We start from the raw sequence: 26,445 nt of genomic DNA, 5'->3' as shown, positions 1-26,445 counted from the left end.
ACAAGTTAAAAGTAAACTGTTTTTGCTTGCTCGCTAACCCAACGCGCCTATAAAGCGGAACTTAGAATATCGCGCGTGCAATAATCTATTCCCTCATAGAAGTCAATCTAGCAAAAAAACACCCGCGCAAAAACCCAAACGCATACTCTCAAGTGCGCTAACCCAACATTGAAAAGTTATATTTCACATTCCAACGTTCTTCCCAAATACATAGAACATAATAATATAATATGTGCATTACATTGGAATGTGAAATATTTACAGTAAATACACAGTATAACATAGCCTGGAGAGGAAACAAGGTCATTATTTTTTAAGTTTACTGTCCATTTAAAGATAGTTTTCACAGGTTTTATGTCTGCAGATGGAGGTTCCTCAGTCTCCAAGGCAAGTAAAAGTTTCCATAATAGAGCATGCATCTGCTCCAACTTCTGCTACTTCATCAGAAGGTTTCTGAATAATCATTCACAGCTGAAGAGGAGGATTTTGATTCAATAGTACTCCTGAAAGGTAAAGGGTACCTAGATGGGCTGCTCCTTAGGGATGTCCCAGATTAGCCAAGGGCCTGCGATGGGTTCTCTGTTGCCATTTGCATGCATTTGCATTTAACTGGTGGAGGCATGACAACCATGGAGTTGTGAAATTGCAGACTGAATGTACCGTTTTAAAGGTAGGGGAGTTAGGGATAACTCTGGTGGTTAGCAAAACTGCTATTTCTGATTAATGGGGATTTCAGATAAGCTTTTACAACATTGGTGTTATGACTGCACAAGTGGTACGTAAATAATTTCAGTGAGAAAACCAAGTTTAGGAAAAAGTTAACTTTCTTTATTTGACAGCGAAATGGTGGCATGCAATATGCCAAAATGGGTCTAGATCAATACCTTACATTGCCTACTTAAGATATGCTTACCATTCCAAAGCTCTGAGGAGAGATTGCGGCTAAGATGGACACCGGACTATGAGGGGAATGAGAGAGTGAAAAACATAATTTATGTAAGAACTTACCTGATAAATTCATTTCTTTCATATTAGCAAGAGTCCATGAGCTAGTGACGTATGGGATATACATTCCTACCAGGAGGGGCAAAGTTTCCCAAACCTCAAAATGCCTATAAATACACCCCTCACCACACCCACAAATCAGTTTAACGCATAGCCAAGAAGTGGGGTGATAAGACAAAAGTGCGAAAGCATAAAAAATAAGGAATTGGAATAATTGTGCTTTATACAAAAAATCATAACCACCACAAAAAGGGTGGGCCTCATGGACTCCTGCTAATATGAAAGAAATGAATTTATCATCAGGTAAGTTCTTACATAAATTATGTTTTCTTTCATGTAATTAGCAAGAGTCCATGAGCTAGTGACGTATGGGATAATGACTACCCAAGATGTGGATCTTCCACGCAAGAGTCACTAGAGAGGGAGGGATAAAATAAAGACAGCCAATTCCGCTGAAAATAATCCACACCCAAAATAAAGTTTAAATCTTATAATGAAAAAAAATGAAATTATAAGCAGAAGAATCAAACTGAAACAGCTGCCTGAAGTACTTTTCTACCAAAAACTGCTTCAGAAGAAGAAAACACATCAAAATGGTAGAATTTAGTAAAAGTATGCAAAGAAGACCAAGTTGCTGCTTTGCAAATCTGATCAATCGAAGCTTCATTCCTAAACGCCCAGGAAGTAGAAACTGACCTAGTAGAATGAGCTGTAATCCTTTGAGGCGGAGTTTTACCCGACTCGACATAAGCATGATGAATTAAAGATTTCAACCAAGATGCCAAAGAAATGGCAGAGGCCTTCTGACCTTTCCTAGAACCGGAAAAGATAACAAATAGACTAGAAGTCTTTCGGAAATTCTTAGTAGCTTCAACATAATATTTCAAAGCTCTAACTACATCCAAAAAATTGCAATGATCTCTCCTTAGAATTCTTAGGATTAGGACATAATGAAGGAACCACAATTTCTCTGCTAATGTTGTAAGAATTCACAACCTTAGGTCAAAATTTAAAAGAAGTTCGCAACACCGCCTTATCCTGATGAAAAATCATAAAAGGAGACTCACAAGAAAGAGCAGATAATTCAGAAACTCTTCTAGCAGAAGAGATGGACAAATGGAACAAAACTTTCCAAGAAAGTAATTTAATGTCCAATGAATGCATAGGTTCAAACGGAGGAGCTTGAAGAGCCCCCAGAACCAAATTCAAACTCCAAGGAGGAGAAATTGACTTAATAACAGGTTTTATACGAACCAAAGCTTGTACAAAAGAATGAATATCAGGAAGATTAGCAATCTTTCTGTGAAAAAGAACAGAAAGAGCAGAGATTTGTCCTTTCAAGGAACTTGCAGACAAACCTTTATCCAAACCATCCTGAAGAAACTGTAAAATTCTCGGAATTCTAAAAGAATGCCAGGAAAAATGATGAGAAAGACACCAAGAAATATAAGTCTTCCAGACTCGATAATATATCTTCCTAGATACAGATTTACGAGCCTGTAACATAGTATTAATCACAGAGTTTTTAGCGCCAAAAAAGACGCCCACATTATTTGGCGCCTAAATGCTTTTAGCGCCAAAAATGACGCCACATCCGGTAACGCCGACACTTTTGGCGCAAAAACGGCAAAAATGAAGCAACTTCCGGTGACAAGTATGACGCCGGAAATATCAAAGAAAATTTTTTTTGGCGCCAAAAAAGTCCGCGCCAAGAATGATGCAATAAAATGAAGCATTTTCAGCCCCCGCGAGCCTAACAGCCCACAGGGAAAAAAGTCAAATTTTTAAGGTAAAAAGAAAAAAATTGATTATTCAAATGCATTATCCCAAATAATGAAACTGACTGTCTGAAATAAGGAATATTGAACATCCTGAATCAAGGCAAATAAATGTTTAAACACAAATATTTAGAACTTTATATAAAAGTGCCCAACCATAGCTTAGAGTGTCACAAAAATAAGACTTACTCACCCCAGGACACTCATCTACATGTAGTAGAAAGCCAAACCAGTACTGAAACGAGAATCAGTAGAGGTAATGGTATATATAAGAGTATATCGTCGATCTGAAAAGGGAGGTAAGAGATGAATCTCTACGACCGATAACAGAGAACCTATGAAATAGACCCCGTAGAAGGAGATCATTGAATTCAAATAGGCAATACTCTCTTCACATCCCTCTGACATTCACTGCACGCTGAGAGGAAAACCGGGCTCCAACCTGCTGCGGAGCGCATATCAACGTAGAATCTAGCACAAACTTGCTTCACCACCTCCACGGGAGGCAAAGTTTGTAAAACTGATTTGTGGGTGTGGTGAGGGGTGTATTTATAGGCATTTTGAGGTTTGGGAAACTTTGCCCCTCCTGGTAGGAATGTATATCCCATACGTCACTAGCTCATGGACTCTTGCTAATTACATGAAAGAAAGTATATTAATATAACTGTGTTGGTTATGCAAAAATAGGGAATGGTTAATAAAGGAATTATCTATCTTTTAAAACAATACAAATTCTGGTGTAGACTGTCCCTTTAAGGAGGTCTGGAGGGAAAAGAGACTAGACTTAGAAATTATATCTGTCAGAGCGCCTACGGGCCTGAACAGAAACCCTGAAGTCTTAGCCATAGGCTAATTAATAATTAATCTGCGTAATAACAGCACAGATAAAAGAATTAGTAACCCAGAAGGCCGTAATTCTTTCCTGAAAAATGTCGAGAGAACCCTCCACCTCGATCATTTTCGCGAAGGAACCGCGCCAAAAGGTAGCCGTTCCTGCAACTATGGCGACAAACGCCGCCAGTAAAACAAATATCCCATAGGTTGAAACATCCTCTTTAACAGAGTTTCCATCCTTATATCCGGCGGCTTTATGAACGACGAACTATCTTCACACAGGCTAGTATTACGTATGGCAAGCGTAAAAATAGCGCCAATGAAGTAGGGATGGGAAAAAGAAAACCCACCCTCATAGAGAGACCGGAACCGGGATCCTTAAAAGGCAGACGACGGGAAAAGGAATCGAATCCTGTCCCACTCGTCCTTAATAATGATTGCCATCAAACTTAGGACCCAGAGGTTCGTCTGGCAGCTCGGCCTTTGGAACCTCTAATGTAGTCAAAACCTCCTTTAGTAGAAAGCGTAAATGTTCTGTCCTAAATCTAAAAACTGGATCCTCCACAGTCGGAGGATTATAGGCAGCAGACTCCACCCTGAAAGTTCATACTCTGATGTTTCAGAGAGAACCTCATCCTCAGATAACTGATCAGATATATCTGACAAATTACATGATGCCACCTGGGCAGGAGTGCAAGATTTACCCTTACCTTGCGCTTAGCAGTGCGAGGGAAAGCACTAATGGCCACAGACACCGCCGTATGAAACTGTGCAGTAACGTCTGGTGAAAAAAAGGCCCCCTCCAAATGGAGGATTAGCAGTGCAATGGGAAGCTGCATGTGTATAAAAAGATGCAAGTAGGGTGTGCACCTATCTGGACGAGGACTCCTCAGAGGTGGGCGGCTCAGTGGTATCAAACATGTCAACCTTATTTGATATAATCCCCTTATCAAGGCATATGGAACATAATTGAGAGGGCGGATATCCCAGAGCACCCTCACAATATAAACATACATTACTTTATTTTAAATAAAAAAAACAGCACCTTTATACCCTCAATCGCTGGGGCACTCACCACCTCCTATGACCCAGACAGAACAGAGATAAAACTCCTCTCCGTAACTCGGTCAAGAGAAAGGAAATGGAAGTCTCGACCATTCCTGTCACATGGTGCGCAATGCAGGATTGTCCCTGCTATGAGAAAAAGCGCGCCAAGCTTTTAAGCTGCGCAACCTTCAAAGTGAAAGTGAAACCTGTATGGTCCATCTCAGCCTATGAGCCCATAAACATCTCACACATAAAGCAGCATAAAATCAAATAAAGCATATATCATTAAACCCAACTGTTCATAATCCCCCTCAGGAGATATTAACCCTTGATTCCATATAGATAAAAGGAGCCACACTGTGACCCTGTCTTCTAGCATTTACAATATGTGTAAAAATTGAAATGATCTTACCGGAATCTATGGCGTGGAACAGTGACACGGTCCTTCAAGTTTGACAGATTGTAGCAGTGCTTCTGACATGGACTTGAGTGAAGAAAGCAGGCAGCGAAACTCATCAACGCTGATTGCTTAAAGGGACATAAAACAAGTTGGGATAGAGACAAAATATAATAATATGTACTTTAATTACTTTACCTGCAAATTTATACTGCAGTGCCTTGCCATTAACCCTTTCTTTTTAGTTTCTGAATTGTAAAGCTCTAACTTTTTTTTCCCTTTTTTTTTTAAATTATTTTAAAATACTTGCCAGCAATTTTTAAACAATTTTTTTATACAAACAATTTTTTACTTACTTAGCCCTTTTAGGATATGCACAGAACTCAATCTGTTTTATGGCACTTTAAGGAGCTGTTAATATGAGTCTGGATGGGTTCGCAGAAAGACTCTCCCTGCATTTCCAGACTCTAACTTTCGTAAAAGCTCTTACTGAGAGGCTGACAAGACTACTTAAAACTCCAGTCCCATCTCGAAAAGTACTACCCTCCATAAGAGACTACTCTGAATCTTCTGACACTTCTCTGCCATCCTCCTGTGACGAAAGGCAAAGAATGACTGGGGGATGAGAGACATGGGGGGAGGTATTTGAGCCTTTGGCTGGGGTGTCTTTGCCTCCTCCTGGTGGCCAGGTTCTGTATTCCAACATGTAATGAATGCAGCTGTGGACTCTTCCTGTATTAAGAAGGCAAGTATAAACTCATCTAGTTTGTAGGATAGCCTTATGTATATCCCAGGCATTCTTAAAGTTGCCCACAGGGACTTTGTCATTACTACCCTCTAGTGAAAATGTATTCCATGAATCAATCACCCTTTCTGTAAAGAATTGCTTCTGCAAATTACTCCCGAAATATACTATCCTTCAGCTTGAGATCATGACCCCTTGTTCTTGAATTTCCCTTTTTATGTAAAATACTCACAGCCTCAGCTTTACTAAGCCCTTTAATATACTTGAAAATTGCTATCATGTCACTTCTTTCCCTTCTCTCCTCTAAGCTATACATATTTAGGTCATTGAGCCTCTCCTGGTATGATTTATTTTTTAGACCATGTACCATTTCGGTAGCCCTCTTTTGCATGAATTCAAGTTGTTTATATCCTTCTGAAGATATGGCCTCCAGAACTACACACAATACTCAAGATGAGGCCTAACTAATGATCTGTAAAGTGTCATAAGAACCTTACTATTTATGCTGCAAATACCTCTACCTATACATCCAAGCATTCTGCTGGCCTTACTCGGTGCAGTACTACATGGTTTGCTAAATTTTAAATCATCTGAAATAATAATTCCCTAAGTCTCGTTCCTCATTTGTAACAGTCAGTAAAGTGTAATTGAGTCTGTAATTTTAACATTTGGATTTTTCTTCCCTAAATGCATAATTTTACACTTTGAAGTGTTAAACTTTAGATCCCAGTAAATTGTCCAATCCCCCCAATTATGGTTTATCACTTCTCATATTGTCTACCCCCCCGAACATCTACTCTATTAAAAACAATTGTATCATCTGCAAACAGACATACCCTGTAGATGTTTGAGTCTAGACCAAGGAAAAACAGTTCCAAAGCTTCAAATATGATCAAGATTGTCTGAGATCCAGCATAAAATGAGAACCAGAGGTTCAGCATTACAGTATCTTAGTGCAAATAAGTTAAACTAAACAGGCCATAGAACTGACCCCTGAGGAACACCACTAGTAACAGCCACCTTTGCTGAATGTACTCCATTTATTAAGACACTCTGTTTTCTATCCTTAAGCCAACATCCTACCCAGTTCAGTTTTTTTAGTGTAGACCAAATAAACAAAGCTTCAAATATGATCCAGATTGTCTAAGAGCCAGCAGTAAATGGAGGACCAGAGGTTCAGCATTACAGTATCTAAGTGTAACCCTATAGGGTGATTTTTGAAATTCCCTAAACAACAAGAGGGGGGCAGGATGACTATTACAGTTTGGGTTAAAAGATAGAAGATCACTTTATAAGCAGAAGATTCACCAGCTTAATATTTATGTAACATTGGTTTATTGTGCTGCAAATGCTTAACTATAGCTTCACCAATCAACCTTCAGTAATATGACCATGATTGCCCAAGCACCACAGATTGTTTGGGTTTGCATAATTGGCTGACCTAGAGTGATATATGATTTATATAAATGGTGTTCACACATTAAGCACAATGTTTGTATGTGGTGAAAAACTTTTAAATGAGTCCATGGTACTAAGTTGAAAAGGCATCTCAACACCAGTGGTGGTTTTAGAGGGGGCAAGGGGTGCAAAGCATCCCACAATCTTCTTTTTTTTACCCCATAGGGCTGAGGAGGAGAATAAAAAAAGTAAAAATGAGAACTCCCTACCCTTGTCTTTTTAGGCAGGCCATGCTCCACAACTACTAAACCACAACCCTCAAACCACGAGGGTCTGCCGTCAGAACACCTGCACCTCCCCCTGCCCCCGTAACTATGCCTATACCCAACGTGTCCCCACCTGTGAAACACCTGCGACTAATTTCAGGAGTGTTAGCCCCCCATTTCATTGCCAAGTATTGCCATAAGCCATCTTCATTTTTTTCCAAAATACATTTCTTTTCTCTTCCTTAATAAAATAATTACAAACCATCTCTAACACTATAACTTAAAAAAAAATATTCTAGTTTTCTGAAATGAAGTAAATAAAATGTCACTGTGAGTTGGGTCTTTTTTAGGTAGCAACTGCATTTTGTTATATTTTGTATACTTGATTTAATAGACTGCCCTTTAAACACAATGGAAAGGTCAAAGAAGTCAAAATATGTTATTATTTCATCCAGTCTACTGTATTAAAAAAGAATTTTAGACATCCTTTGTCAAAGCTTAGCCGCATATTGCGAAAATTACCAGACATGAAAAACAATAAAGATTTCAGTTTCTATAAAGAGAACAAAATTGTATTTTTTTCCAAATGAAAAAGAAAAAATGACAGCAGGGTCAGCAAACAAAGTTAGCATTACATTAAATACCTTGTTTTGCAGAAAGCACTCCAGTCAAAGCACTGCTGTTTGTCCTGCTACTTGACTTGGAATTCTTTCGTCTTTCCAGAGCATTCTATTATTTAAGAAAACAATAGTATAAGTTATATCAAGAAGGCTGTTAAATTCCCAAGACATGGGATGATTTTTTTTTTTTTATGAAACTTAAAAGGCCATAATAGTCAAACAATTAATTGCTCTAATTTGTTAGGGCTTGTAATTGTAAGACCATTGACCCTGCAACTACTATGTTTAAAAACCGCAAAAAGGGTAACCGCTTAGATTATCCGTAATAAAGTCAGATAAAGTTAATCCTTATTATACTGTGTTCCTACTTTGTAGCTTTAACTCTTAAAAAAAGCATTATACACAATACAAGATAAAGATAAAAGAGCACGTTTGGTTTGTTTTTCACAATATTCATTTTTGTCTTAATAAAAAATAAAATAAAAAAGTAAGAAAGAAAGAAACTGGCTTATGAATGAAGGTATTATCCAAATAATAGGTGTACACATATATACATCAAATGTAATAAAATCACATGCTTTATCTGAAACATGAAAGAAAACTTTTGGGTTTCATGTCCCTTTAAGTACTGGTTATAGAAACCCTATGTAAACAAGAAGGTTTAGAAATAAATCATGCTCCCAGTAGAATGTGGGACAAAGATACAAAATGTTAATTTTCTTTTTTCAATACCAAGAACAAAATTTATGCTTACCTGATAAATTAAATTTCATGGTGGTGAGAATCCATGATCCATTACTTCAGGGATTCAACTCGTGGCCACTAGGAGGAGGCAAAGATTCCCAAAACTCCAAAAGTACTTAATCCCTCCCAACCCTCTGGTATGCCAGTCTGACATATAGACAAGCAAGTAGAAGTAGAAAAGGACAAAAGCAAGGGAAACTGGAAATGCTGCTAAAAAGGAAAAGAAAATTATAAAATTGGGTGGGGCTTGTGGACTATCACCACCAGAAATGAATTTATGAGGTAAGCATATATTTTGTTTCTTTCATAAGGTGGTGAGAGTCCACAACTCCTAATAACTAATACTTAAAGGGACAGTATACACTCATTTTCATATAACTGCATGTAATAGACACTACTATAAAGAATAAGAGGCACGGACATAAAAATCCAATATAAAACTGTTTAAAAACTTACTTAGAAGCTCTCAGTTTAGCTCTGTTGAAAAGGTAGTTGGAAAGCCCACTGCAAGTGGGAAATAAGACACTCCCCCCCTCCCCCTTCTTTTGCATATGAAAAACAGAATTTATGCTTACCTGATAAATTACTTTCTCTTGCGGTGTATCCAGTCCACGGATTCATCCTTTACTTGTGGGATATTCTCATTCCCTACAGGAAGTGGCAAAGAGAGCACACAGCAAAGCTGTCCATATAGCTCCCCCCTTAGCTCCACCCCCCAGTCATTCGACCAAAGGTTAGGAAGAAAAAGGAGAAACCATAGGGTGCAGTGGCGACTGTAGTTTAAACAAAAAATGTTACCTGACGTAAATGCCAGGGCGGGCCGTGGACTGGATACACCGCAAGAGAAAGTAATTTATCAGGTAAGCATAAATTCTGTTTTCTCTTGCAAGGTGTATCCAGTCCACGGATTCATCCTTTACTTGTGGGATACCAATACCAAAGCTTTAGGACACGGATGAAGGGAGGGAACAAGACAGGTACCTTAAATGGAAGGCACCACTGCTTGTAAAACCTTGCTCCCAAAAACAGCCTCCGAAGAAGCAAAAGTATCAAATTTGTAAAATTTGGCAAAAGTATGCAGTAAGCCTCATTTTTGAAAGCCCATGTGGAAGCCACTGCTCTGGTAGAATGAGCAGTAATACGTTCAGGAGGCTGCTGGCCAGCAGTCTCATAGGCCAAACGGATGATGCTTTTCAGCCAAAAAGAAAGAGAGGTAGCAGTCGCTTTCTGACCTCTCCTCTTACCAGAATAGATAACAAACAAGGAAGGTGTTTGTCTGAAATCCTTAGTTGCTTGTAAATAGAACTTTAAAGCACGAACAACATCAAGATTGTGCAGTAGACGTTCCTTCTTTGAAGATGGATTAGGACACAGAGAAGGAACAACTATTTCCTGGTTAATATTCTTGTTAGAAACAACTTTAGGAAGAAAACCAGGCTTGGTAAGCAAAACTACCTTATCTGCGTGGAACACCAGGTAAGGTGAAGCACACTGTAAGGCAGATAATTCTGAAACCCTTCGAGCAGAAGAGATAGCTACTAAAAACAAAACTTTCCAAGATAACAACTTAATATCTATGGAATGTAAAGGTTCAAACTGAACCCCTTGAAGAACTGAAAGAACTAGATTTAGACTCCATGGCGGAGCCACAGGTTTATAGACAGGCTTGATTCTGACTAAAGCCTGAGAAAACGCTTGAACGTCTGGTACCTCTGCCAGACGCTTGTGTAAAAGAATAGACAGAGCAGATATTTGTCCTTTCAAGGAACTAGCTGAACAATCCTTTCTCCAATCCTTCTTGGAGAAAAGACAATATCCTGGGAATCCTAATCTTATTCCATGAGTAACCCTTGGATTCCCACCAACAAAGATATTTCCGCCATATCTTATGGTAGATTTTCCTGGTGACAGGCTTTCTAGCCTGAATCAGAGTATTTATAACTGACTCAGAGAAACCACGCTTTGATAGAGTTAAGCGTTCAATCTCCAAGCAGTCAGACGTAGAGAAACTAGATTTGGATGCTTGAACGGACCCTGTATTAGAAGATCCTGCCTCATTGGTAGTGTCCATGGTGGGACAGATGACATGTCCACTAGGTCTGTATACCAAGTCCTGCGTGGCCACGCAGGCGCTATCAGAATCACTGAAGCCTTCTCCTGCTTGATTCTGGCAACCAAACGAGGGAGGAGAGGAAACGGTGGAAAAACATAAGCCAGATTGAAGGACCAAGGCGCTGCTAGAGCATCTATCAATACTGCCTTGGGGTCCCGGGACCTGGACCCGTAGAGAGAAAGTTTGGCGTTCTGACGGGACGCCATCAAATCCAACTCTGGAGTGCCCCATAGCCGAGTCAGCTGGGCAGATACCTCCGGGTGGAGTTCCCACTCCCCCGGGTGAAAAGTCTGAAGACTTAGAAAATCCGCCTCCCAGTTGTCTACTCCTGGGATGTGAATTGCTGAGAGATGGCAGGAGTGATCCTCCGCCCACCTGATTATTTTGGTTACCTCCGTCATTGCTAGGGAACTCTTTGTTCCCCCCTGATAATTGACGTAAGCTACAGTCGTGATGTTGTCCGACTGAAATCTGATAAATTTGGCCGCCGCTAGTTGAGGTCATGCCTGAAGAGCGTTGAATATCGCCCTCAGTTCCAGAATGTTTAATATCGCCCTCAGTTCCAGAATGTCCCTTTAAGTTGTGGAGTTCCCAAGTAATTTGGGTGGGATAAAACATTTTAAAAAGACAGGCATCAAATTTCCATACCAGACACTGCTGCCTGGAGGACTTTCCTACCAAAAGCCGCTTCAGAAGAAGCAAAAAACATCAAAGTGGTAGAATTTGGTAATGGTATGCAAGGATGACCATGTTACTGCTTTCAATTTTGTTCAACAGAAGCCTCAATTCTTAAAGTGCAGGAAGTGAAAATTGATCTAGTCAAAAGGGCTGTAATGCACTTTGGAGGAGTCTTTCCCCCCTCCAAGTAAGCCTTGCAAATCAAATCTTTTGGGCAAGAAACTAAATTGACTGTGGCGTTCTGGCCTCTGAGTGGACCTGAGAACTGCATAAACAAATAGTTTACAATCCTTTGTAGCATGTAAAACTTAAATTATGCTTACGTGATCATTTTCTTTTCTTTTTACGGGAAGAGTCCACAGCTGCATTCATTACTTTTGGGAATTCAGAACCTAGCCACCAGGAGGAGACAAAGACACCCCAGCCAAAGGCTCAAATACCTCCCCCACTTCCCTCATCCCCCAGTCATTCGGACAAGGGAACAAGGAACAGTAGGAGAAATAGCAGGGTTAAAAAGGTGCCAAAAGAACAAAAAAATTACGGCCACCTCATAGTATAAAACACGGGTGGGGAGCTATGGACTCTTTCCGTCAGAAGAAAAGAAAGTTATCTGGTAAGCATAATTTAAGTTTTTCTTCTTAAACGGGAAGAGTCCACAGCTGCATACATTACTTTTGGGAAAACAATACCCAAGCTATACAGGGAGTGCAGAATTATTAGGCAAGTTGTTTTTTTGAGGATTAATTTTATTATTGAACAACAACCATGTTCTCAATGAACCCAAAAAACTCATTAATATCAAAGCTGAATAGTTTTGGAAGTAGTTTTTAGTTTGTTTTTAGTTATAGCTATTTTAGGGGGATATCTGTGTGTGCAGGTGACTATTACTGTGCATAATTATTAGGCAACTTAACAAAAAACAAATATATACCCATTTCAATTATTTATTTTTACCAGTGAAACCAATATAACATCTCAACATTCACAAATATACATTTTTGACATTCAAAAACAAAACAAAAACAAATCAGTGACCAATATAGCCACCTTTCTTTGCAAGGACACTCAAAAGCCTGCCATCCATGGATTCTGTCAGTGTTTTGATCTGTTCACCATCAACATTGCGTGCAGCAGCAACCACAGCCTCCCAGACACTGTTCAGAGAGGTGTACTGTTTTCCCTCCTTGTAAATCTCACATTTGATGATGGACCACAGGTTCTCAATGGGGTTCAGATCAGGTGAACAAGGAGGCCATGTCATTAGACTTTCTTCTTTTATACCCTTTCTTGCCAGCCACGCTGTAGAGTACTTGGACGCGTGTGATGGAGCATTGTCCTGCATGAAAATCATGTTTTTCTTGAGGGATGCAGACTTCTTCCTGTACCACTGCTTGAAGAAGGTGTCTTCCAGAAACTGGCAGTAGGACTGGGAGTTGAGCTTGACTTCATCATCAACCCGAAAAGGCCCCACAAGCTCATCTTTGATGATACCAGCCCAAACCAGTACTCCACCTCCACCTTGCTGGCGTCTGAGTCGGACTGGAGCTCTCTGCCCTTTACCAATCCAGCCACGGGCCCATCCATCTGGCCCATCAAGACTCACTCTCATTTCATCAGTCCATAAAACCTTAGAAAAATCAGTCTTGAGATATTTCTTGGCCCAGTCTTGAAGTTTCAGCTTGTGTGTCTTGTTCAGTGGTGATCGTCTTTCAGCCTTTCTTACCTTGGCCATGTCTCTGAGTATTGCACACCTTGTCATTTTGGGCACTCCAGTGATGTTGCAGCTCTGAAATATGGCCAAACTGGTGGCAAGTGGCATCTTGGCAGCTGCACGCTTGACTTTTCTCAGTTCATGGGCAGTTATTTTGCGCCTTAGTTTTTCCACACGCTTCTTGCGACCCTGTTGACTATTTTGAATGAAACGCTTGATTGTTCGATGATCAGGCTTCAGAAGCTTTGCAATTTTAAGAGTGCTGCATCCCTATGCAAGATATCTCACTATTTTTGACTTTTCTGAGCCTGTCAAGTCCTTCTTTTGACCCATTTTGCCAAAGGAAAGGAAGTTGCCTAATAATTATGCACACCTGATATAGGGTGTTGATGTCATTAGACCACACCCCTTCTCATTACAGAGATGCACATCACCTAATATGCTTAATTGGTAGTAGGCTTTCGAGTCTATACAGCTTGGAGTAAGACAACATGCATAAAGAGGATGATGTGGTCAAAATACTCATTTGCCTAATAATTCTGCACTCCCTGTAGAGGACACTGAATGCAAACAAAGGGCGGGTACAAAAGGCGGCCCCCTCGAAATGCACCACAGCCTGAAATTACCTAACACCCTACAAAAAAACTGTATCAGTAAAAGTCAAGGGGAAAAAAACGGAAACCCTGGTAAGTGCTCATCAGTACGCAACCTGCAAAGCCATACTAGAGACCACTCAGAATCCCCAGAGGCCACTGAGCACAAAGGCCTCTGAGGAGCCAGCCCTGCGGCTCTTAACTCCCACAAAATGTACCCCTGACCCAAAAGAAAAGAAGCTCTCACTTAGATACTGTAAAGAACAGAGGACCCAATAAGAGATCCAAAGGACCATCCAACAAGGGAAAAAAGAGAACTCAAAGGCAAAACTTAGAGCAACCCAAGTTTGCTACAAGACCACTGCCCAGGGAAATGAATTCCCTAGAAAGGCAAGGACCAGAGAGAAAGACTCCATACCCAGGAAAAACAATCACTAGGATGAACAGAGGGCTACCCTCAGATCAATGACACAGCACAATACAACATATGGTGCTCCAAAAATCTGCGATATCCCCATTGTATCATAGTCAATTTTGAAAACCCATTAGACTAGACAAGCATAGGTAGGTTTACTGTCCTAGCAGCTGAAAAAGAGCTCTTCGTGAGAACACAGAGCCACCTCTAAACAAGAACTCGCGATGACCAATCTCAAGGCAGCAAAGCTGATCTAAAGCCATCGTGGGACCTCATCCCACCAAGAACCGCCGAGAAACATCGGCCACAGCTCCTGTCCAGAAAAATTCCGGACTCCAAGGAGCGTCCTATCCCAGCAGCAGATTCCACTAGTGAAGAGATGGACATCAAGAACCCCCCAACGAAGGGGAGAACAGACTCAATTGAAGTACACAGGCAATAATTAATAGAGCAGACCGATCCCTGACCTTCACTCCAAGGTAACGGGCCCAGCCCAAAGGCTGACAAGACCAAAAACAGAAAATACCAAAAACTTCGCTCAGACCTCCGGAGAGAAAAGACGGGGAAGCAAAACCTCTTTGTAGGGCTCTGACCGCTACTTAAAACTGGCATGCTACCATGAGCCATGACAGAAATTACGCGCTCAGGTTCCGGAACCCCTACACGGCTGCCTTCTTTAAAGAAGGAACACTCCCAAAAGGAAGATAGTACTCTGCCCCACAGCGTCCTTATACCAGAATCCAGCCCCGTGATCCTGAGTACGCAAGGAAGGGAAAAACCCTCTGAAGCGAAAAAAACAAGGACCCACAGGCCTTAACAGATACTGAGGTACCTCCAAATCAAAGGAGGGCAAATGCAAGAAACTCAACCCCCACCCTAGGTGAGGAGAGGAGGAGGAGTAAGGAAAATGGTAAATACCCTACCAATAGAGGCAAAACCCTTCGTCCATTACTGCCAGCTCAGTTTATACGACAACTGAAGGTCTACAGCGAAGCAATAGATGCCCCAGAAGACAAAGTAGGGACCCGTCAGAGAGACCTCAAAATTAAACTTCAGGCAGATATCAATCTCCCATGAGAGCCAAAAAAAACCTCTGCCGTCTTCAGAGGGACACACAGGAGATCCAAACCCCAAGGATAAACTGAACCGCCCATGCCCGATCCAGGCAAGAGACATGGCACGATGAAGCTTTAAAAATGTTGGTCACGTATTCCAAGCAAATTGCAAGAAAGACTAACTTAGATTTGAGCTCACAACCTTCCTTTCCAGAAGCGGTGGATATAAACACTAGGGCCCATACTTTGTAGTAGGATCCAAGCCCGGAGCCAGCATCATTAGGCCAAAGTGACATCCATAATCCGACAGGATAATCAGCACCACGAGGGTAACATGAACTGTAAGGAACAGCAGCTAGCGCCTGACCAGTACCCACCTGGTACAAGAACACAACAGAACGGTCCAAGGTCCAAGAAAAATCGACCCTCAAGGATCGATAAATGAACTAGAAACATAACTATGGTCTGAATAAAAACTGCGCAACTTCAGAGGAAGTGCCCAGGTGACCACAAAATCGCAAGTATCAGTTCCAGAGAAAGAACGTTCATAAAACGGAAATGATATCAGACATGAGCTTTTCTAAAACAAATCAAACACATCCTAACCGGATCAAAATATAAGTAAGGCCGCACCCGTGGGTGAACGACCAAGGAGAATGGGCACGCTAACAGGACCGGCCGATCAGAGGCCCCATTCTCCTAAGCTCATAACTGGAACTGATACATACAAGAAAGAAAAGAAAAACAGAGACGTCAAGGAGATTGGTTTCATCCCCATACGTCTAACCCAGCTTGCCATCCGGCACAAAAGGCCAAGGATCCCTCGGCCCACTAGGACTGGAATCCTCCAGCACTGCCAAAACATGCCTTAGTAGGACACAAAGACGTGCCAGCCTATAACGGAAGGCAAAATGATCCCCCGCCAGATCGATGGATGACCTGGCCCCGAGGTTGGGGCCCCTGAAGCCTCAGAGGCCATCGCTTCCCCAGAAGGCTGAACTGAATCCAGCGATCCCACACCCAACGGGCCCTGGTTGACAGAACACGGACAGTACCTTAAAAATATTTCACTTGGGAGATATAAATGAGCTAGCGCCATAGATAAGGCCATGCGGAACCGTGCCGTAACCTCTGGAGGAAACAAGCCGCCTTCCGGAGAAGGAGTAACGGCCATAGGGACACCTGCTTGCATAGCAAAATAAGGTTCTGGGGCACGCGCCTCACAGGACATGGAATCCTCAGGGGCGGATGGCTTAACGCACTCTAAGCTCCCTGATTCGGGAGAAGAGAGTACTCTAGAACGGAAATTGGAACATAACTGATGGGCATGGATAACCTGGGCCATTTCATATTCATCGCAAGACGCATTCTCCGAATCAGAGACATCCGTGTCTAAAAAAATCAGAATCCTCCATAACCTTGGAATTGTAAATATGGACAAGCACTAAGCGGCACCTTACACCCACAATGGCTGGGGCACTCAGCAACTCCTGTGAACCAGACAACTAACGAGCAGACTCTCTCCGTCACCACTCGGTCAGAATACGGAAGTGGAATACAACGTAGCCGCACCCGGTTACGAGGTGCACCGTGCAAGTCACAAAAAGGGCGCGCAAGTCTAAAGAAACTGCGCCAACTGATGATAAGGCCGTTATGTCAGAATAACCATGAGCCCAAGTATCACTACACATTAGCAGACAGAATCACATAACAAACATGATTAAAGCCCCCCCCCCTTTCAATAACCCCCCTCAGGAGATATTAACCCTTGATTCCTTAAGATAAAGGAGTCCCACTGAGACCCTGCTCCTTCGTTAACATTACATTCACATATCAAATTAAAATGAAATGATCTTACCGGAATCTGAGACATGGAACAGGAACACAGCCCTTCAAGTGTGACAGATAGTAGCCTCGCTTCTGACATGGACTTGAGTGAATAAAGGCAGTAAGCGAAACTCGTCAACGCTGATTGCCAAGGAGCTGTTAATATGAGTCGGGATGGTTTCGCAGAAAGACTCTCCTGCATTTCCGGACTCTAACCTTCATCCATGCTCTCACTGAGAGGCTGACAGGATTACTTAAAACTCCAGTCCCATTTCGAAGAGTACTACCCTCCATAAAAGACTATCTTCAATCTTCTGAAACTTCTCTGCCAACCTCCTGTGACGAAAGGCAAAGAATGACTGGGGGATGAGGGAAGTGGGGGAGGTATATGAGCCTTTGGCTGGGGTGTCTTTGCCTCCTCCTGGTGGCCAGGTTCTGAATTCCCAGAAGTAATGAATGCAGCTGTGGACTCTTCCGTTTAAGAAGAAAATAGTATTTTGAATTCTGAGGATTAGGTCAAAGAGAAGGAACTTCGAATTTCCTGATTGATGTTATCAGAAGAAACCACATTTGGAAGAAAAAAATAATAAATCTAGTCCTTAAAAACTGCCTTATCCCAGTGAAAACCCAAATAAGGAGGCTTGCAAGAAACAGATAGATAATTAAGAAACTCTTCTAGCAGAACATATTGCTAAAAGAAACAATACCTTCCAGGATAGAAACTGAATGTCTAAACTGTGCATAGGCTCAAAAAGAGACCTGCAAAACTAAGAACCAAATTAAGGATCCAAGGAGGAGAAATTGGTTTATTCACAGGTCTTATTCCGACTAAAGCTTGAGCAAAGCTCTGATTGTCAGGAAGTTCAGCAATTTTCTTGTGGTATAACATGGAAAGAGGAGGGATTTGACCCTTTAAAGAGCTAGGAGATAAATCTTTATCTAAGCTATTTTGTAAAAACGTAAAAAAATCTAGAAATTTTAAAGGAATACAAGCTAAAATCTTGATTTCCACACCAGGAAAAACATTCCAAATCCTCTAAAAGATTTTTCTTGTAACAGGCTTTCTGGCCTAAATTATGGTTTCAACTACAGCATCAGGAAAACTGTTTTAAATATAGGATTTCAATCTCCAAGCTTTCAAGTTAAGAAACTCGAGATCTTGATTTTACAAGGGGCCTTGAGACATTAGGTTCTGTTTCAGTGTAAGAGACTACAGAGGACAACTGGACAACTGTACCAGATCCACAAAGTTCTGCATGGCCAAGCTGGAGCAATCAGAATTACTAATGATAGCTCTTGTTTGATCCAAGCTATCACTCTTGGCAGAAAAACAGTTGTGGAGGATATACGTAAGCAAGATTAAATGACCAGGGAGCTGCTAGAGCATCTATCCACTCCACCTGTGAATCCCTGGATCTTGCAAAATATCTGGAAAGTTTTTTGTTAAAACAAGAAGCCATCAGGTCTATCTCTGGAAGACCCCATCGATCTACAATCTGATTGAAGACATCCAGATGAAGAGACCAATTCACCAAAATGAAAGCATTTGCAACTGAGTTAGTCTGCTTCCTAGTTGTTTACACCTGGTATATGAATTGCATAAATTGTACAGAAATAGTTCTCTGCCCAAGTAAAAATTTTGGAAAACTCCATCGCTAGGGAAATGCGAGTTACTTCAATTATTTAGTTTCCTCCTGGGAGGCAAAGAAAAGACTGGCATACTGGAGAGGTGAAGTACTCTTGGAGTTTAGGGAATCTTTGCCTCCTCCTAGTAGCCAGGGCTTGAATCCCAGGAATAATGGATTGTGGACTCTCACCGCCTTATGAAAGAAATGTATTTTAATAAAGTATTTTTATACAAAATTCTAAGGGTAAATGAGAGCACCACTAGTCTCAAAATAATGATAAAAAAAAACAATATGAAAATAATATACTACTAACTGCTGTGTCCAGGATGTGACACTTGCCAAAAATGTGTCACTCTACTCCCAAAAATACAGAATAAACAGTGTCCTTGTGGAACTTCAATGCATATGATCCATGTATATCCTTTTACCACTGTCAAGACAACACTGCAACAGTAAAAGTAACACCAATTATCTACGGGTTTGGGAAAAATTATATTTCAGCAGTTTTGCACTATGATTGTATTTAGTATATTGTAGGTCTTTATATCATCATCACATCAGATCTTTTTATCACCAGTGGATACTTTTTACATCACTAGTAGATATCTGATTGAAGACACTTATTGGAAATAATTTTTGAGAAATTTTTGTGAGCTATTCTTCGTTCTCTCTCACTATATGAATATTAATTTACTTTAGACACTTAAAGGGACAGTTTACTCCAAATTTTTAATTGTTTAAAAAGATAGATAATCCCTGTATCACTATGGGATAGATAATCCCTTTATCAATATGGGAAAAACAAAGAAAAAACGCCTCATGGTGTAGAAATCAAAGATATGCAGAAAATCTGATGACAGTGTAAATACTCACAAAAGTACTGCACTATTTGGGAGTGCAAATAAAGCAAGCTGGACCTCTCAGTCTCCAGCTGACTGTGCAAGGGAAACTCTTCCAAGTGTGTGAACACAGGAGTATTGATAGATGATTGGGATTTGTGAGAAAGCATTGTCAGATAGTGCTGTAAAGGCAGGCTGGGTATTGTAGTCACCAGCTGACTAGACTTGTTTGGTCTCCCAGGATGGTATGCTGTGGTTCCTAAGTTCCAATGTTTCTAATAGCAATGTAGAAACCAAAGTAGTACAAGGCAGACACTACTAAAATAAATGTAATAATAAAATACTAAGTATAACAATAAAAACAAATTAAAAACACATCTGATTGAATAATTTTATCTCCTAACCTGAAATTTATTACACGTCATCTAATTGTTGCCAAACTAAAGGATCACTAACTATACAGTTCTCATTTTGACTGTAAGGTAAACTTTTATTTAGTGCCGGGGATGGACGTTCCTGTAATATAGTAAATTATGTTTATTTGTAGGCTTGGAATACAAATCACTTACTAGATTTCCTTGAACGGGAATTAAAGGAATGCTAAACTAGCCTAAAGCTCAGAGTCCCAAGATATGTATTGGTAACCTCGCCTAATGAAGGGACCAAACCCACTGAGACCTTTGGGAACTACAGACAGTGCCCCATTCTGATGGAATCTGAGGGAATTTATTCACATGGCAGATGGAGGGAAACCATTCCCTGGACCACTGCAATGTGGGATATCCCATCAGATAAATATTGTCTGAACAATGTGTCCAGAAGGATTAACTGGAAAAGGTTGACTTCAACACCATATATCAGTGCCTCAAAATGCTGAGTTGTAACAGTCACCCATAAGACCTTAAGAATGAAATTGCATCTGATGTTGCCACCATGGAGTCCACTACCTCCATGCAATGAGTTACACTAGCCTGAGACAGGGACTGTAATTTTAGACAAGCAGATTGATGTTTGAGCTTGTGTTAAACTGACCTGGAGAATAAAAAATATGATTACTCCAAGAAAAAAAAAAATACCTTTGGAAGTGGAGTCAGCAAACATTTTGCAATGATTGGCTTTCTCACAGGTAGGGGTGGAAAGTAAGAGTAGATTCTCTGTATGAGAGGAAGCCACACTATTCCATGATCTCTCTCACAATTAACATAAAAGCATTCAAAACCTTTGTAATATCCTGGAGCTGTAGCGAGATCAAAAGAAAACAAAGTCTGTCCAGGTATGAAAACAAAGAAACCGGTGGTGTTCCTTGTAATTGGATAGATTTGAAGGTTTCCATCTTGGAAGAAGGAACTGTTAAGAACTTGTTGCATACTTTAAATTAACCCCCCTAAAACCCCTCTGCGTAGTATACACAGGCAGAGGACAGACTATATTCTCAGCACTGGACTTAGACAATTGAGATTGTAAAATGGAACTTACGCAGGTACTGGAAAGATGAACTAGAAGACAGGCAGAATTTTAATTTACATAACATACATTTGTATGTTGGGAAATTAAAATCATTAGATCGGCCCTCTAGTGGATGTAACCTAGAATAGTCCATTCCAGTTTGCCCCATTAGAAATGTAACAGTGCAAGGTCACTTACATGCAACACATTTGTAAAAAAAAAAAGTAATAAAAGCACATCAGTACAAAAGTGACAGAGATATATAAAATACAATTATAATTCCCTTTAGGGCAAAGAAAGTAGTGTAAAAACAATCGGCTAGATTTAGAGTTTGGCGTTAGCTTTTGGCCGCCCACTGGTATTTAGAGTAAGACAGGAAAGGGTCTAACGCTCACTTCCCTACCGTGATTCCAGGCTACCGCAGATCCCCTTACGCCAATTGCGTATCCTATCTTTTCAATGGGATCTGCCTAACGCTGGTATTTGGAGTCAGGGGAGAAGTGAGCGGTAGAGCCTCTACCGACAAGACTCCTAACGCCAAAAAAAGTCAGCAGTTAAGAGCTTTATGGGCTAACGCCGGAATATAAAGCTCTTAACTACTGTGCTCTAAAGTACACTAACACCCATAAACTACCTATGTACCCCTAAACCAAGGCCCCCCCACATCACCGCCACCCTAATAAAAAAATTTAACCCCTAATCTGCCGACCGGACATCGCTGCCACCTATGAACCCCTAATCTGCTGCCCCTAACATCGCCGACCCCTATATTATATTTATTAACCCCTAATCTGCCCCCACCAACGTCGCCGCTACCTAAATACACTTATTAACCCCTAATCTGCCGAACGGACCTCGCCGCCACTATAATAAATGTATTAACCCCTAAACCGCCGCACTCCCGCCTCGCAAACGCTATAATAAATTTTATTAACCCCTAATCTCACGCCCGCACCGTCGCCGCTACTATATAAATTTATTAACCCCTAAACCGAAGTCTAACCCTAACACCCCCCTAACATAAATATAATTTTTGTTAAACGAAATAATACTCCTAAAATTAACTAAATTATTCCTATTTAAAAATAAATACTTACCTATAAAATAAACCCTAATATAGCTACAATATAATTAATTATTACATTGTAGCTATTTTAGGATTTATTTTTATTTTACAGGCAACTTTGTATTTATTTTAACTAGGTACAAAAGCTATTAAATAGTTAATAACTATTTAATAGCTACCTAGTTAAAATAAATACAAAATTACATGTAAAATAAATCCTAACCTAAGTTACAATTAAAATTAAACACTACACTATCATTAAATTAATTCAATAAATTACCTACAATTAAATCCAATTAAATAAACTATTCTATAATACAAAAAAAAAACACTAAATAACAAAAAATAAAAATGAATTACAAGCAGTTTAAACTAATTACACCTAATGTAAGCCCCCTAATAAAATAAAAAAGCCCCCCAAAATAAAAAAATTCCCTACCCTATTCTAAAATACAAAAGTAATCACAGCCAATAGAATGCGAGTTCAATACGATTGGCTGATTGGATCAGCCAATCGGATTGAACTTCAATCTGATTGGCTGATTGCATCAGCCAATCAGATTTTTTTCTACCTTAATTCCGATTGGCTTATAGAATTCTATCAGCCAATAGGAATTGAAGAGAACCTTCATTCGTCGTTAGTCCGTCGGGGAAGAAGGATCTTCCGTGTCGGCGGGATGAAGATGGATACGGAAGAAAGAAGATAGAAGATGCCGCTTGGAAGAAGACATCGCCCGGATGCAAGACCTCTTCTTTGCCGCTTGGTTCAAGACTTCGCCCGGATGGAGGACATCTTCTTGCTCCATCCGCTCGAATTCGGCTCGGCTGGGTGAAGACGACTCAAGGTAGGGAGATCTTCAGGGGGTTAGTGATAGGTTCTTTTAAGGGGGGTTTGGGTGGGTTAGAGTAGGGGTATGTGGGTGGTATTGTATTATTATTTTCAGGCAAAAGAGCTGATTACTTTGGGGCAAGGCCCCGCAAAAAGTCCTTTTAAGGGCTGGTAAAAGAGCTGATTACTTTTGTATTTTAGAATAGGGTAGGGAATTTTTTATTTTGGGGGGCTTTTTTATTTTATTAGGGGGCTTAGATTAGGTGTAATTAGTTTAAACTACTTGTAATTCTTTTATTTTTTGTAATTTAGTGTTTTGTTTTTTTTGTATTATAGAATAGTTTACTTAATTGTAGGTAATTTATTGAATTAATTTAATGATAGTGTAGTGTTAGTTTTAATTGTAACTTGGGTTAGGATTTATTTAACATGTAATTTTTTATTTATTTTAACTAGGTAGCTATTAAATAGTTATTAACTATTTAATAGCTTTTGTACCTAGTTAAAATAAATACAAAGTTGCCTGTAAAATAAATATAAATCCTAAAATAGCTACAATGTAATTATTAGTTATATTGTAGCTATATTAGGGTTTATTTTATAGGTAAGTATTTAGTTTTAAATAGGAATAATTTAGTTAATTTTAGGAATATTATTTCGTTTAATATAAATTATATTTATGTTAGGGGGGTGTTAGGGTTAGAGTTATGTTTAGGGGTTAATAACTTTATTATAGTAGCGGCAACGGTGCGGCCGGGAGATTAGGGGTTAATAATTGTAGGTAGGTGGCGGCGATGTTAGGGAGGGCAGATTAGGGGTTAATACAATTTATTATAGTGTTTGCGAGGCGAGAGTGCGGCGGTTTAGGGGTTAATACATTTATTATAGAGGTGGCGAGGTCCGGTCGGCAGATTACGGGTTAATAAGTGTAGGGAAGGTAGCAGTGACGTTGGGGGGGCAGATTAGGGGTTAATAAATATAATATTGGGGTCGGCGGTGTTAGGGGCAGCAGATGAGGGGTTCATAGTGATAATGTAGGTTGCGGCGGTGTCCGGAGCGGAAGATTAGGGGTTAATAATAATATGCAGGGGTCAGCGATAGCGGGGGCGGCAGATTAGGGGTTAAAAAGTGTAAGGTTAGGGGTGTTTAGACTCGGGGTTCATGTTAGGGTGTTAGGTGCAGACTTAGAAAGTATTTCCCCATAGGAAACAATGGGGCTGCGTTAGGAGCTTAACGCTGCTTTTTTGCAGGTGTTAGTTTTTTTTTTCAGACAGCTCAGCACCATTGTTTCCTATGGGGATATCGTGCACGAGCACGTTTTTCCATCTTACCGCTACCATAAGCAACGCTGGTATTGAGGGTTGATGTGGAGCTACATTAGGCTCAACGCACCCTTTTTTGAGCCTAACGCAGCCCCTCAGACAACTCTAAATACCAGCGTTGTTGGAATTGAGCGTTGGGAAAAAAAATAAGTAAGAGTCACAAAATTATGGTGTTTTGACTAACCACCTGTAAAATATAAAATGCCCCCCTGCTCTTTGGTATAGGTTAAATCTTACCCCCTCCAATATCAAGCAAAAAAAAGCAAAGGAGATTCCTGCTGCGCACAACAAACGCGAAGGACAGTAACAGGGAGCTGTGGGTAGCGTGCCAAACTGCAGCAGGGCACGGAAAACTTGTAACACTCTTCGTACTGACTTGTCAATACCGTGCTCTGACACCTCCTGTCCTTTCATTCAAATCCTCCACCAGCCATCTTAGCACTCCCCTTCAGACCGCATAGACCGATTGTGGAGTGCCAAAAATGGCTCCCTAATAAATTTACAGTCTAACTGTTAGCAAGTCATTAGCTAAAAATTGAGCAGGTGCCTTGGAGCTCAGAGCTTGGATGTGTTTACCACATACCTGCAATATATAATAGAAGGAAGAAAGCACTATTGAATAAAGAGTCTAACTCTGTTATCATGTCACTAGATAATGGAGCATGAGCCTTATAGCTTTGATTATTGAGCTATAGGTCTATTCTACAGCACTCAGTCAACATAAGAAATATATATGAAGTAAAAGAGTGCAAACCATTTACATAATTGTGATTTAGTCTGAGGTAGCTGCATATATGTGTCATGCTACTGTGAGCTGGGCTAGACATAGATAATTTTGTCCTGATTTTAGGAATACAGAATATATTCTGAGGTATTTTTTAGTAGTTTCCCATTTTTCAGTATTAAATTCCTGTTCATTGTTATTATTTGTACCTTATATCTATCAAAAGAAAGTCACGTTTGTCTGTTGCAAAACAGTATATATGTATGGGATCACTTAAGAAGAGAGCAGATAATTATGTTGAAACCAAGACAAAGGACAAACGCAATTTTAGCATTTTTGCTCTAAGCATGAAAACTGTGGGAAATTTGTGCCGTTGTCTTTTTTTAAACTTTATATTCACAATGTAGTGAAATTAAGTTACATATGCACTGATGTCTGTCTACTGATCCTTACACTGTATTATTATCCCTTCACAAAAAACAAACGGCTAGATTACAAGTTTTGCGGTATGAAGGGTGCTGTAATAACTTGCACGTTATTGTCACCGCTCACTTCCCTACAGCGCTGGTATTACAGGTTTTCATAAACCCAGCTTTAACAGGCAAGAAGTGAGCGTAGAGCAAAATTGAGCTCCATACCGCACTCCAATACCAGCGCTGCTGAAAGCCGCGGTGAGCTGGTTTTACGTGCTCGTGCACGATTTCCCCATAGACATCAATGGGGAGAGCCGGCTGAAAAAAAATCTAACACCTGCAAAAAAGCAGCGTAAAGCTCCGTAACGCAGCCCCATTGATTCCTATGGGGAAACAAATGTTATGTTTACACCTAACACCCTAACATGAACCCAGAGTCTAAACACCCCTAATCTTACACTTATTAACCCCTAATCTGCCACCGCCGACACCTACATTATACTTAACCCCTAATCTGCCGCTCCGGACATCGCCACCACTATAATAAACATATAAACCGCTGCACTCCCGCCTCGCAAACACTAGTTAAATATTATTAACCCCTAATCTGCCGCCCCTAACATCGCCGCCACCAACCTACATTTATTAACCCCTAATCTGCCGCCCCCAACGTAGCCGCCACTATACTAAATTTATTAACCCCTAAACCTAAGTCTAACCCTAACCTTAACACCCCCTAACTTAAATATAATTAAAATAAATGTAAATAAAATTCCTATCATTACCTAAATTATTCCTATTTAAAATTAAATACTTAACTGTAAAATAAATCCTAAGCTAGCTACAATATAACTAATAGTTACATTGTAGCTAGCTTAGGGTTTATTTTTATTTTACAGGCAAGTTTGTATTCATTTTAACTAGGTAGAATAGTTACTAAAAAGTTATTAAC

General features: G+C 40.3%; 1 protein-coding gene across 1 annotated transcript in view; it reads right to left on the bottom strand.

Moving 5' to 3' along the window:
* The window catches only part of CCDC149 (coiled-coil domain containing 149), a 258,788-nt gene that overhangs the window by 65,043 nt on the left and 167,300 nt on the right, over positions 1-26,445 (bottom strand). The window contains 1 exon segment of the mRNA XM_053704090.1: positions 8,115-8,199. Coding sequence (XP_053560065.1) covers positions 8,115-8,199 — 85 coding nt within the window.

Source organism: Bombina bombina, chromosome 2, assembly GCF_027579735.1.
Source record: "Bombina bombina isolate aBomBom1 chromosome 2, aBomBom1.pri, whole genome shotgun sequence".
Lineage (NCBI taxonomy): Eukaryota > Metazoa > Chordata > Amphibia > Anura > Bombinatoridae > Bombina > Bombina bombina.
This window is presented reverse-complemented; position numbering and strand designations above follow the sequence as displayed.